The sequence below is a fragment of the Microcaecilia unicolor genome, chromosome 2, assembly GCF_901765095.1.
Source record: "Microcaecilia unicolor chromosome 2, aMicUni1.1, whole genome shotgun sequence".
NCBI lineage: Eukaryota > Metazoa > Chordata > Amphibia > Gymnophiona > Siphonopidae > Microcaecilia > Microcaecilia unicolor.
This window is the reverse complement of record NC_044032.1, coordinates 405,010,697-405,025,315: the sequence shown is the minus strand read 5'-3', so window position 1 is coordinate 405,025,315 and position 14,619 is coordinate 405,010,697. Positions and strand designations below refer to the sequence as shown.

The 14,619-nt window shown below is 44.5% G+C and overlaps 1 protein-coding gene across 1 annotated transcript in view; it reads left to right on the top strand.

The window, feature by feature from the left end:
* The first annotated feature begins 425 nt into the window (after positions 1–425).
* Positions 426–14,619, top strand: part of LOC115462109 (odontogenic ameloblast-associated protein-like) — a 49,129-nt gene continuing 34,935 nt past the window's right edge. Inside the window, exons 1-4 of the mRNA XM_030192145.1 lie at positions 426–512; positions 5,153–5,221; positions 5,362–5,403; positions 11,565–11,630. Coding sequence (XP_030048005.1) covers positions 5,168–5,221; positions 5,362–5,403; positions 11,565–11,630 — 162 coding nt within the window. The 5' untranslated portion in view covers positions 426–512; positions 5,153–5,167. The remainder of the gene's footprint in view (positions 513–5,152; positions 5,222–5,361; positions 5,404–11,564; positions 11,631–14,619) is intronic.

Sequence of the window (14,619 nt, the reverse complement as noted above, 5' to 3'; positions counted from 1 at the left end):
AGAAATGCATACATAGATGCACCATTCAATTAGAAAGCTTTTAAAAGTACATTTGAAAAGACTTATTATATTGTATACTATAGGTTGAAGCATCTCCACTGTCATCACTATTTGTGCTGGATTGCATAAAAATTCTGCTGAAGGGGGGATGTGAAATATAGCCATATTAGGAAGATATCAACTGGATTAATTTGCTTCTTGGCTGGGAATGACTCCTCCAGAGCAGTTACTATAAGTATAAATTACTGACGGAATACCTAAATGAGGTAATAATCATTTTGCTGAAGAATGGGAATCAACAAAATGCCTTGCAGATTATGGAAGGGGTAGTTAGCTGAATAATTGCTTGACACTGAGTCATCTTGCTCTAGGAATTATGATTGGCTGTTTGGAAGTGGAGACAGAGTTTAAAATGCATGGAAGAAGAATTTGCAAGCAAAGCCAAAACAAGAAGAAAGGAAGGGTGACCCTATCACTGTTCCATTTCCTATCATTGTGAGGCTAAAGGCAAGGTAAGGTTATGAATGAAATACAAAGCAAATTGAATATTTTTGTGTAAATATGTCCCTTTGTTGCACTTTACAATGGTTTTCTTTCAAGCCTTATTGAAGGGTACAGAAGTTTTTTTTTTTAATCAGTTCTGCAGGCAAAATAGTGTTTTACCGATCAAAATGAGTGGTTTCAAAGAACATTGTTCCTCAACATTGCACTACAACTCGGGCATTCGGCACACACTCAGACCCTTTATCGTATTCTATCGACCACGCTGCGAGGCCATATGTTTGTTAAAGTTGGATTTATTTTGGCTGCAGCCAGGAACATCAAACATTGAATGCCTGATCTGTGCCACAGGTTGGGCCGTCCCAAACCCCTGTGGCTCCACTGTGCTGTCTCTCATAGCACACGCTGTCACTTTGTGCCTTCCCTTGAAGGAGGCACTTGCCATCTTTTACAATCCGACCTTCTAGTCCTCCCGGCCGTCGAAACCGGGAGACAAGCTGTGTCCACGTTGCTTCCTGTTTATAAGGCTGCTAACATGCAAGCCTAACTTTGCATAAACTTGTAACTTGTTAAACAACTGTTTCTGCACACGTAGTTACCACAACACTTGCAAGTGTTAACTGCTAAGCTGCTGTGTACCCACTGCTGTCCCTGGGTAAAATTGTAGCCAGACGCCTTGCTGCGACAAGTTAGCCTTCGCAAAGTGGGTGGGTGGGCAGGTGAGCGCTGCTCTTCTCCTGCCTCCTAATTCTAAAATGATTTCCCTGTGTTTTTCCTATCCCTTGCCCCTGCTCCTCCCCTCTTCCTCCTCCCCTTCCTATCCCTCCCTTATCTTGTTAACCCTTTGTTGCCCTATCTGCTCCTACCTATACTCACTAGCTGGCCCACCCCACCCTATACCCTCCCTTTCTCCTCTGTCTTCGCCGGCCTTCAGCCCAGTTGTGTGTGTCCCCCCTTAACGGGTGTGCCTATTTCTTTACTTTCACTCACATTGAGAGGATGCATTCCCAGGGAAGTGAGCAGTTAGGGTGGAGATTATAACCCAACCAGGTGTCTGTATTTACAACACTCATCCTGTCATTTTAGGCTGGAAAACATACCTTCAGAAAAAGTATATGCAAGTGTCAGTGGGTACTTTCTCTGTGGAGGATTTTCAAAGTAAAAGCATACACATGATTTCCCTTACAAAACTGATGAAAAATCTGCCAGAAAATAAGTCTCTACAAACTTCAACAATATGGGCAGTTTGAAACTTGCATTCTAAAAACCTGTTTTTTTTCCCATTGATACAGAATGGGGAAAAGTCTTTTTTTTTTTTTTTTAATAAAGTCCTTGTATGGGAAAGGTTCTCCGAGAATTAGAAATTGTAGAAGTGAATTCTTTGCCAGTTATAATACCTTTGCTTGAATTACTATAACAATTATTACAAGCAATAATGTTGTTCCTGAGTGTTTGGGACCACAAAAATTGCAAAAATCTCTTGTACAGGACCATCTTTGGATAATTTTACAGTTTGTTAATTACATTTAACAACATAAACAAGATACAGTTTCCTTCAGTAAAAGCATTAACTGAAATTTTAATTTTGATGGCACAAAGCAAAATGCATTTATGTAGATTTAAGTGTAGATTGTTTAATCTGTGAATATGCAGAATGCTGTAAAAAAGTGTGGTCCAGCCTAGTGGCTCAGTGGCAGTGTTGTGTACTGCCATGCGCAAAATCCCCAGTTCAGTTCCCAAATTGGGTTTTCCAAAACCCAGATCAGCTGGATATAAGGATATTGTGCCCATATGGATGCCCACCTTGCATTTACCTGCTGTGTCTCTTACGTGCGCCATTACAAAATAATGAATAGGCATGCTGCTGTCACTTTCACAGGTACATGTACACTATGGGTGCTCAATGTCATTCCTCGAGGTCTACAACTTAGTCGGATTTTTAGGATTTCCACAATGAAGATGCATGAGATCTTTTGCATACAATGGAGGCATATGCACTGGGGAAATCCTGAAAACCCAACTGGAATACGAACCTCGTGGACTAATGTTGAGCAACCTGGTGTACACTTACACGTGGAACTGCTAGTATTCTAATCATTTACATGCACAAGGGATGTATGAATACAAGCACGTAGATTATAAGAAGTGCCCTTCAAAAGGGCAGGTCTGTAATCTAGGTATCCCTATTTGCATCCATTATGCACATAAATGTCTAGAACAGTGGTTCTCAAACCTGTACTGGGGGAGCTCCAGCCAGTTGGGTTTTCAGGATATCTGCAATGAATATGTATGAGAGAGCTTTACATGCCTATTACCTCCATTATAGGGGTTTGTTGGAGGCCCAAAATTAGGATGTCTTTCAGCAATAATGGATTGGGAAGAAATGTCCAAGGCAAAAAAGGAGGAAGTTTGTATTTCAATCATGTCCATTGTACAGAAAGGTGCCCTGCTTGAGCAACTGACCACTGGAGGGATGAAAGCATGACCCCTCCTACCCCCCCCCCAAGAAGTGAAACTGACAGTGGATACCAGGCTCTGACAGCTTCAGGTATTATGGCCATTCCTAATAGAGCAGCACGCAAGTGTAAGGAGTTGCCTCAGAAGCATAGCCAGGTTGTGTTGTCGGGGGTGGGGGGTGGGAACAGAGAGAAGATTGCATTGGCACACGTTTACTGCATAGGCATGGCACACTGCGTGAAAAATAGGCGCCTGTGCCGGCTCAAGTCCATTTGGGGGAGCAGTCGCTCCCTTTGCGCCCTACTAGCTACACCACTGAGTGGCCTAGTGGTCAGTGCAGTGGAATTTAAACAACAGGACCCAGGTGTAACTCCCACTTTAACTCTTTTTTTCTTTTTAAATATGTGAGCCCCCCCCCCCCCCCCCCCGGAACATAGAAATACTTACTGATTCTGAATTTATAAGACACCTGCAAGCTTGATGGCTGTTGTAGTGGTGTACCTTTAGTTACAGTAGGTTTTTATCTGTTCCTAAAAGGCTCACAATAACATCATGGAATTAAGGTAGGATCTGTATCTGGGTCACGTTGTTTAAAGTCCACTGCACTGACCATTAGGCTGCCCCTCTGCTCTTCAGCATCATATATGTTCATTTTTGTACACATGATGCCAGACAGATGTTTCATTTTGGGAAATGGCTGTTCATTTTGGAAGTTTTCAAGAACTTCCTTCTCATGTATTTTTGAACAGGAAATCTTAATGTTTTTTCTCGCAAAAATGGCTGCGAGATGGTCGTTTTGGGGGACATTATGAGCAAGACATTCTTTCACAAATGCCCCTTTAAGTATTATATTAAGAGGACATATTTAATAAGGGCTCTATTAAACTGCAGTCAGGTTTTGCAGTTACTGAGCGTAGTAACTTTAAAAAGCCTGTGTTAACTCTAAGGCAATGACACCAGCTGTTTCCCATTCATTTAATGCATAGAAAATGTCATTACCACCTTAACTTCATTGTTGATAATGCAATGCACTTAGCTACATTATTCATGTGGCATTAACTGTGCTGCCTTAACAGTTAACGCAGTTTAGGAAATATGGCCCTCAATGTTTTTCTCAATTTTGTGTCTATGGGAAAATGTTTAGTAACCATGGGGATCGATATTCAGCTGACAGAAATCAGTGTTTTGCCAACAGCCACCAACACTATACCTAGAAATTCAATGCCAGGCCATGTTCGGGCACTGGCATTGAATTTCTAAGTACATGGTGCTAGTGAAAACATAGCCAATTGAGTGCGATAATCGGCACGTAACCAGCTATGAAGAATTGCATAAAGATAGGTCTGTTTTTTATGTAGTCCCAAGGCCGCTGAGAGGGAGGGTAGGAGGAGCAAGATTCTCTTGGGCTCAGCCTCCAAGGTGGGCCCAGTGCCGGCAAGGCTTCTGATGCAGGCAGGCAGGCACACACAGATAGAAGAAGGCTGAATTGATCTCCTTCTCTTGTGTGCCAGGCCCGGGACCTGGGTTACTGTGTTAATGTGTTAACTCTGCTCTTCCACCACAGGTCCTTCTTCCTGCCTTGTCCCACCTCCTTCTTGTGAAGTACTTCCTGTTTCCGCATAGGCGGGAGGGGACGTGGCAGGAATAAGGACCTGTGGAACAGAGCACAGTACGCATTAACACGATAAATTGGGTCTCAGAACACAGGAACAGGAGACAAAAGACAGACCAAGGGAGCAGACGCAGTAAGTGGGGGTGTGGGGTGCGAGGATGGCACTGTGGGGGAGGGCACATGGGGCCCTTAAGATTGTTTGCTCCAGGCTCTGCCCCATCTCTCAGCAGCCCTGGGTGGTCCTATTTCTGTAGTTATCTTAGCCGATTAAGTGTTGAATATTGGCACTTAACTGGCTAAGTGCTGACTTCATCCCTGGAACACTTACAAAATAGCTGGTTTCAGCTTGAGCGCTAACCGGGCATTTTCAGCAGCATTATGCAGTTAAGTGCCATTAAAAATGTCCAGTTAGCCCCGGACAGGTAATTTGAACAGCCGGGAGCCTTTCCTGGCTGTTTTCATCATTTTGATTGTGGGATCCATTATCCTTCAGCTTTAATCAGTTCAATTGCACAGTAGTATCAGTATAATTGTAAAAATAAAGACAAATGTCACTGAAAAACATTTATTAATCTTTTTCAGCATTTTTCTTGAAAGATGAAGATTGTGACTCTTTTTGTTTGCTTATTTGGAACAGCATTTGCGTTACCAGTAAGTACCATTCTCAGGCTAAGATGCTGCATGCTATGTGCATGATAGTTTTTGGCATATTTAATGTATACAGAATTTGCATATGTAATCTGAACAGTAAACCATCATTGTTATATATCTTTTTGATTTTTCTTTTTCAGCTTATTCCACAACGCTTTGCATCTGGAAGTGCCAGCAATGAGGTCGGCCTAACATCTTTCTAAAGCATTGCATTTTCAAGTTTAAATCTCAAAATATGTTTAAAACTGAAAACTCTTCTTAACAGTAGAGCATTAACATATATTCAAGCTATATGAACCAGAAAGATTATCTGAAGTGAAATAAAATTTTATGATAATGGATACATCAATCAAATTTTCCAACAAATTAGGTTATTCATTTAGGGCCCTTTTACTAAAGGGTTGGTGTGTGGCAGTGGGCTTGCCGCTCGCCAATCTGGAACTACCGTCGGGCTACCACAGGAGCCCGTCAGTAGTTCCCACCCCCAGCATGCACCATTTCTGTCGCTACAAAAATATTTTCTATTTTTGTAGCGCTGGTGCTTATCCGGCGGTAATCGGGCAGTGCTGCGTGTTACCGCGGGAGCCCTTACTGCCACCTCAATGGGTGACAGGAAGTGCTCCCCCCCCAGTGGCGTAGCTAGGGGGGACACAGGGGGAGCAACTGCTCTCCCAAACAGATTTGGATAAAAATGACGCCTATTTTGCTGCTGGACCCAGTCCCTTCACTGGTCTCTCTTCCTCCCCTCTCTCCTGATCATCTTTTTACAGCTTTCAAGTTCAGCGGCAGAGCAGCAGCGATATCAGATAAGAACAAATTGAAAGCACGCAGGACCATTTTCCTGTATGCACCGCTGCTGCTCTGCCGGTCACGCGGCACACCCCTCTCTGATCTCATCTTTTCCCTACGCTATTTTCCAACTCACGGTTCAGGCACATATGCCCCTGTTCTGAGTTTGGACACGCTATTGGCACGCCACGATCATGCGTCCAAGTGTAATGCAATCTTATTCACTGACTGCAGGGAAGGCGTGCAGGCATTGGCTGTGACAAGCGCAGGGGCTGTTTTGTTTTTCCCTGCGCCTCCCTCCCTCACTGCTTGTCTGTTGTCTCTGTTTTTGGCCCTCCTCCCAGAGCTGTGGCTGCTCAGCTCCCAGCCATGATGCTGCTGAGGAGGCTGTTGCTTTTGCTCAGGTTGGCGGTGACTGGCACAGGTACTCATTGACTGTTAGTTGTGGATTGTGTGACTGATGCAGCTTCCTGGGTCAGAGGGAGCATGACTGCAGCAGCAGCATGTGCAGGCACGCACACAGGAAAATGGTCCCGTATATGCTTTCACTTTGTTTGCTAATACCACGCTACTCTTCCGCCGAACTTGAAAGATGTTAAAGAAGATGATGGTGAGAGAAAGGGGAAGAGACAAAGAGGATGACATTGAATGTTGGGGTAAAGAGACAGACAAAAGGGATAAGAGATTCAGAAATGAGGTGATGCTTGATGAGAGAGACGAGTGATGGGGAGATACTTGATGGGGTGGGTGGGGTGGGGTATGGGGAACAGACAGAAACTGCACCATGCTGGATGGGATAGCAGAGAAAGAGAGAGAGAGATGGGGTGATACTTGATTGGGGGGGGGGGGGGGGCAGAGGCACCAGAGAGAGAGAGAAAGAGTGAGAGAGAGAGAGTAATACTGGATAAGAAGAAGAGAGATGGTGATGCTGGGGGGGGGGGGGGAGAGAGAGAGACAGGATAATGCTGAAAGCGGAGATGGGATGATGCTGGATGGGGAGGAAGATTAAGAGATGCTGGATGGGGAATGAGAAAAGGTGATGGTGCATGGGAAGAGAGAGAAATGGGGGATGGAAGGGAGACAATGATGCTTGGTACGGGGTGGGAAGAGACAGACAAGGTGATGCTGTATGGGGGAGGAGAGAGGGGCTGATTTGGGATAGGGAGGAAGAGGGTGAGATGCTGGATGGGGGAAGAGAGAGAGACAGGGAGATGGTGGATGGGATGAGAGATAGATGGGGTGAAGCTGAATTGGATGGAAGAGAGAGAGAGCAATGATGGATGGGGGAAGAGAGACAGATCACAATGCTGGATGGGGTAGAAGAGAAAAAGACACTGTAATGGTGAATGGGGGAGGAGAGAGATATGGGGCAATTCTGGATAACAGGGAAGAGAGAGAAAGATGGGGCAATGCTAGAGATGGGGAAGTGAGAGAAAGAAAGAGAGATGTGGTGATGCTGGTTGGCAGGGGGAGAAAGAGATAGAGTGGTGATGCTGCATTTAGGTGGGGAAGAAAAAGAGATACTAAGAGGAGATGCTGCATAGTGGAGGGGGGGAGAAGGGAGAGAAAGAAACAGAGAGGAGATGTTATATGATGGAGGAAAGAGTTAATGAAAGACTGGGGACTAAGCAAAAGGGGAATGGATAGGCTTGAGTGAGGGGAACATATGGAAAAATGTAGGTAAGATTCAGTGGAATAAAAGGGAGCTTAGTACATAAGTAATGCCACACTGGGAAAAGACCAAGGGTCCATTGAGCCCAGCATCCTGTCCACGACAGTGGCCAATCCAGTCCAAGGGCACCTGGTGAGCTTCCCAAACGTACAAACATTCTATTCATGTTATTCCTGGAATTGTGGATTTTTCCCAAGTCCATTTAGTAGTGGTTTATGGACTTGTTCTTTAGGAAACCGTCTAACCCCTTTTTAAACTCTGCTAAGCTAACCGCCTTCACCACGTTCTCCAGCAACGAATTCCAGAGTTTAATTATGCGTTGGGTGAAGAAACATTTTCTCCGATTTGTTTTAAATTTACTACACTGTAGTTTCATCGCATGCCCCCTAGTCCTAGTATTTTTGGAAAGCGTGAACAGACACTTCACATCCACCTGTTCCACTCCACTCATTATTTTATATACCTCTATCATGTCTCCCCTCAGCCGTCTCTTCTCCAAGCTGAATAGCCCTAGCCTCCTTAGTCTTTCTTCATAGGGAAGTCGTCCCATACCCACTATCATTTTAGTCGCCCTTCGCTGCACCTTTTCTAATTCTACTATACCTTTCTTGAGATGCGGCGACCAGAATTGAACACAATACTCAAGGTGCGGTTGCACCATGGAGCGATACAACGGCATTATAACATCCTCACACCTGTTTTCCATACCTTTCCTAATAATACCCAACATTCTATTCGCTTTCCTAGCCGCAGCAGCACACTGAGCAGAAGGTTTCAGTGTATTATTGACGACGACACCCAGATCCCTTTCTTGGTCCGTAACTCCTAACGTGGAACCTTGCATGACGTAGCTATAATTCGGGTTCTTTTTTCCCACATGCATCACCTTGCACTTGCTCACATTAAACGTCATCTGCCATTTAGCCACCCAGTCTCCCAGTCTCGTAAGGTCCTTCTGTAATTTTTCACAATCCTGTTGCGAGTTACCGACTTTGAATAACTTTGTGTCATCAGCAAATTTAATTACCTCGCTAGTTACTCCCATCTCTAAATCATTTATAAATATATTAAAAAACAGAGGTCCTAGCACAGACCCCTGAGGAACCCCACTAACTACCCTTCTCCATTGTGAATACTGTCCATTTAACCCCACTCTCTGTTTCCTATCCTTCAACCAGTTTTTTAATCCACAATAGGACATTTCCTCCTATCCCATGACCCTCCAATTTCCTCTGTAGCCTTTCATGAAGCACCTTGCCAAACGCCTTTTGAAAATCCAGATACACGATATCAACCGGCTCCCCTTTGTCCACATGTTTGTTTACTCCTTCAAAGAATTGAAGTAAATTGGTCAGGCAAGATTTCCCCACACAAAAGCCGTGCTGACTTGGTCTCAGTAATCCATGTCCTCAGATGTGCTCTATAATTTTGTTTTTGATAATAGCCTCTACCATTTTCCCTGGCACTGACGTCAGACTCACCGGTTTATAATTTCCCGGATCTCCCCTGGAACCTTTTTTTTAAAATCGGCGTTACATTGGCCACCACTCCAATCTTCCGGTACCATGCTCGATTTTAAGGATAAATTGCATATCACTAACAGAAGCTCCGCAAGCTCATTTTTCAGTTCCATCAGTACTCTAGGATGAATACCATCCGGTCCAGGAGATTTGCTACTCTTCAGTTTGCTGAACTGCCCCATTACGTCCTCCAGGTTTACCGTGAAGTCAGTAAGTTTCTCCGACTTGTCCGCTTGAAATATCATTTCCGACACCGGTATCCCACCCAAATCTTCCTCGGTGAAGACCGAAGCAAAGAATTCATTCAATCTTTCCGCTACGTCTTTATCTTCCTTGATCGCCCCTTTTACCCCTCTGTCATCCAGCGGCCCAACCGATTCTTTTGCCGGCTTCCTGCTTTTAATATACCGAAAAAAAATGTTGGTATGTTTTTTTGCCTCTAATGTTATCTTTTTTTTGTAATCCCTCTTGGCCTTCTTTATCTGTGCCTTGCATTTGTTTTGACACTCCTTATGCTGCTTCTTGTTATTTTCAGACGGTTCCTTCTTCCATTTTCTGAAGGTGTTTCTTTTAGCCTAATAGCTGCCTTCACCTCACTTTTCAACCAAGCCAGCTGTCTTTTGGACTTCTGTCTTTCTTTTCTAATTCGCGGGATATGTTTGGCCTGGGCCTCCAGGATGGTATTTTTAAACAGCATTCACGTTTTCAGGCCTTTCGCAATGTATACATTTTTTTTTAAAAAAAGAAAAACCTCCTTCTTTTGGTAGCTTGAAAAAAATAGAGGGCTGACTAGCCTGAATTGGAGGTTCCATGGACCTCCTCCCTCAGAGGACTTTAATGATCTAGAGGCACAATGAGTTTGATCCCCCTCTAGTCCTGGCATAAGACTAAAGGAATGAAACCTCCTCTTCCCCAAAGCCTTGCCCCTTAAAAGTTGAGGGCATTGGCATAGACACAGGTGGGGCCTAGGAAAACCTAGCCCATCGTTTTTTGGCTGAAGCCTATGCACTAGAGGCGCTCCATTGGTTTGTCTGGAGGGGAATTCCCAAGCCCTGCCAAGTGAAGAGAACTGAGCATGTACAGGGTGCTGATGTTGGCAGCTGGGACTGCTGCAGCTGACTACCATGATGCTCTCTGATGGTTCAGGTGTTCAGTGGGCTGAAGATGTCTTCAGAAGGTAGGACTTGGGGAACCCTGCCAGCTAAGGTATTCAGGGGATCATTTACTAAGGCACACTCACGTTTTTAGCGCGCGCTAAACGTTAGAGACGCCCAAAGGAATGTATGGCATCTCTAACGTTTAGCGCGTGCCCAATTTTAGGGTATGCTAAAAACGTGAGCATGCCTTAGTAAAAGGGGGTCTCAGTTTTTAATTCTGGTAGAGTGGGGGGAGGGGGGGCTTAATGTTCAAGTAGCACTTGCACATGTAATAAATTTACATATGCAATTGGCACTTAGTTTTGGGCACCAAGTTTATTTATTTATTTATTTATAACATTTATATCCCACAATATTCCCGCCCATGGGCAGGCTCAATGTGGTGTACAATAGTAAATAAACAAACCATAATACAATAACATAAAGTATAGTGGACAAGGGCCACAGGAGGGAGAAAGAGATGACTGATGAGGGAAAGGAAGAGAGGGTGTGTGATAGGGAGTCACGGAGTGAGCTGTGGGCTAAAAGGCTGCAGCTCCTGCAGGACTCGTGGTAAACGCTCTGCCAAAAAGGAAGGTCTTGAGATGCTTCTTAAAGGTCGGGTGATCTGAAGTGAATTTGATCTCACGAGGCAGCCCGTTCCACAGTTGAGTGCTGAGATAAGGAAAAGAGGAGCCATAGATGGCCTTAAGTTGAGAATAATGGGGGTATATGGATAATGCTACAATGAACATAATGTCTAACTGCCTTAGCACTATCTATATAGTGAAGGGGTGGAGAGAAGTTACATAAGAATATAAGAGTAGCCATACTGGGTCAGACCTATGGTCCATCTAGCCCAGTATCCTGTTTTCCAAGCAGTGGTCAAGCCAGGTCACAAGTACCTGGCAGAAACCCAAATCGTGCTGCATTTAGTTTAGGCCTACTGAATAGCAGGACTAAACTAAATGGACAGCTGAGGCAGCAATCAATGGCGAATCACTATCTTTAGTGACACTGGCTATACATAATTTGAAACAGAATGTATAGCAATTTAATGCCATGGCTGGCATTTAAGTTAAAGCACTGACTGTCCGCTCTCCCCCATATATTGTCCATAATTTCTTAAGTAGAGGAGGAATGGTGAATTTGTTTGTAATATGTTTATGTTCTTTAAACAAATATTTTATTCTTTGTTTCATATCCTCTTTACTTTTTTTTCACAGTTGCTTGTAGGCCTGGGCTTAGGATTGGGTGCCGGTGCAGGTGGCCTGGTGCCACCACTGCAACAGGTACAGTTATACCAACTATCAAATCTTTTGTCTATATAGTAAAGAAATTTATTCAAAGTTCCTTTTTCCATAAACTCTCATTATCCAGAACAAATCACTTCTATTATCCACAACTCCCAGGATCCAGAACATCCATGTGAGCACTTACTGCCACGCATTTTATACATGATAAGGACTGAATTGGTATTTCTGTGCTAACCAGATAGCACATGGTATTATAGATGCGCTGTTTAATGCAGAAACTCCCACTCTCCACCCCCTGACACACCCCTAAAATGTATATTTTTTAATTCCATAATTGGACTGTGCTAATTTGGCAGTTATCGCTGGACGCCTGAATGCAATCAGTGGCACACAATTTTTAGCTGCCTTAGCTGCACATTAGCACTTAACACAGCTTAGTAAAAGGACCCCTTAGTAAGTATTTTTAATATGTTATAGTTTCAGCAGAATTAAAAAAAAACTGCAATATACTTCACTATAAGTCAAATTTAAAACAAACACAAGGGTTTCAGGCAGTAAATACAATATGGAAAAACACCCTTGTGAAGAAACTAGGTTAGATTGGTGTCATGCAATACATATTTATAAATATAAATTAACTTTAAAAAAGAGAGTATTATTCCAAATTAATAGGTGATCTATGAGATATAAAAAGAAATTTGCTAGTGGGGATGCCAAAGCCTTGCCAGTCGAAAGAATCCACTACCAAAGCAGTCCCCTTCCTCCTTGTGCTGCCTCAGAAGAGAGGAAGTCAGCAGGGTACCTCCAGCCACCGATGCCAGCACTCCTAGAGCATGCTCAGTTCATGCACGAACGAGGAGGAAGAGGGTGACTCAGGCAGCAGATTTCTTTGGCTAGCGGGGATTGAGCTACCTCACCAGCTATTGAACAGGTACTGCAGCTCTGGAGGGAGCCTGAGCCCCCAAAGGAGTTCTTCAAGGCCCTTCCCTCCCATCTCCTGTGCCTATGCCAAACATCTTCTTTTCTCCCACCTCCATGTCCAACTCTTTCTGTCTTCTTCTCTTCTACCCCCAGAGGTCCATTATCTCTCTCTCTCTTCACGCTCTCCCAACCCCCCCTCCTCTTTTTCTTCTTTCTTTCCAGACTCTGTACCCCAGGTAAATTATCCTTTCTCTCTGTCTCTGTCTCTCTCTCTGAGCCTAACATCTCTCCCTCTCTCTTCTTCCTCCACTTCCCTCCCTCCATCCTTCTCTCCATCAATTTGGCATCTCTCCCTATTTCCCCCTTCCCCCATGCACAGCCCAGCATCTCTCCCTCCCCTTTTAGCACTGCCTGAGGTTCTTTCTCCCTTCCCCCCAGCCACCCAATGTTCTTGTTCTCTCTCTCCTCCCCTCCGGCCACCTGAAGTTCTCTTTCCCTCTCCCCCAGCCACCCGAGGTTCTCTTTCTCTCCCCCCTGGCCACCCAAGGTTCTCTCTCCTGGCCACCCTTCCCACCCATTTTACCTTTTCAGTAAGTCTTTGGCCCAGCAGCAGCCATACTGAAAAGCTGCCTGCGGCTTGCACTAGGCTTTCCCTCTGATCTTTCCCGTTTCCCTGATGCAACTTCCTGTTTGGGATGGGTCAGAGGAAAGGCCCGGTGTAGGCTGCAGGCAGCTTTTCAGTACAGCTGCTGCTGCTGCATGGCCGAAGACTTACTATAAACTGAAAAAGTAAACCAGGTGGGAAGTGAAGGGGAGAGAGAGCCGCCGGCAGTCCAGGGGAGGGAGGGAAGGATGCCAGACCATGCTCAGCAGGAGGGAGGCAGAAGGTTAATTATTAATTGTAATTACATTTTTTAATCACAATTAATAATTAATGTGTTAATCACGTTAACCGCAATTTCAAAAGGCGTTTGACAAGGTACCTCATGAAAGGCTACAGAGGAAATTGGAGGGTCATGGGATAGGAGGAAATGTCCTATTGTGGATTAAAAACTGGTTGAAGGATAGGAAACAGAGAGTGGGGTTAAATGGGCAGTATTCACAATGGAGAAGGGTAGTTAGTGGGGTTCCTCAGGGGTCCATGCTAGGACCGCTGCTTTTTAATATATTTGTGAATGATTTAGAGGTGGGAGTGACTAGCGAGGTAATTAAATTTGCTAATGACACAAAGTTGTTCAAAGTCGTTAAATCGCGACAGGATTGTGAAAAATTACAAGAGGACCTTACGAGACTGGGAGACTGGGCGGCTAAATGGCAGATGATGTTTGGTGTGAGCAAGTGCAGGGTGATGCATGTGGGAAAAAGGAACCTGAATTGTGGCTACGTCATGCAAGGTTCCACGTTGGGAGTTGCGGACCAGGAAAGGGATCTGGGTGTCGTCGTCGATAACGCACTGAAACCTTCTGCTCAGTGTGCTGCTGCGGCTAGGAAAGCGAATAGAATGTTGGGTATTATCGGGAAGGGTGTGGAAAACAGGTGTGAGGATGTTATAATGCCGTTGTATCGCTCCATGGTGCGACCGCACCTTGAGTATTGTGTTCAATTCTGGTCGCCGCATCTCAAGAAAGATATAGTAGAATTGGAAAAGGTGCAGCGAAGGGCGACTAAAATGATAGCGGGGATGGGACGACTTCCCTATGAGGAAAGACTAAGGAGGCTAGGGCTATACAGCTTGGAGAGGAGACGGCTGAGGGGAGACATGATAGAGGTATATAGAATAATGAGTGGAGTGGAACAGGTGGATGTGAAGCGTCTGTTCACACTTTCCAAAAATACTAGGACTAGGGGGCATGCGATGAAACTACAGTGTAGTAAATTTAAAACAAATCAGAGAAAATCTTTCTTCACCCAACGTGTAATTAAACTCTGGAATTCATTGCCGGAGAAAGTGGTGAAGGCAGTTAGCTTAGCAGAGTTTAAAAAGGGGTTGAACGGTTTCCTAAAGGACAAGTCCATAAACCGCTACTAAACGTACTTGGAAAACTCCAAAATTCCAGGAATAACATGTATAGAATGTTTGTACGTTTGGGAAGCTTGCCAGGTG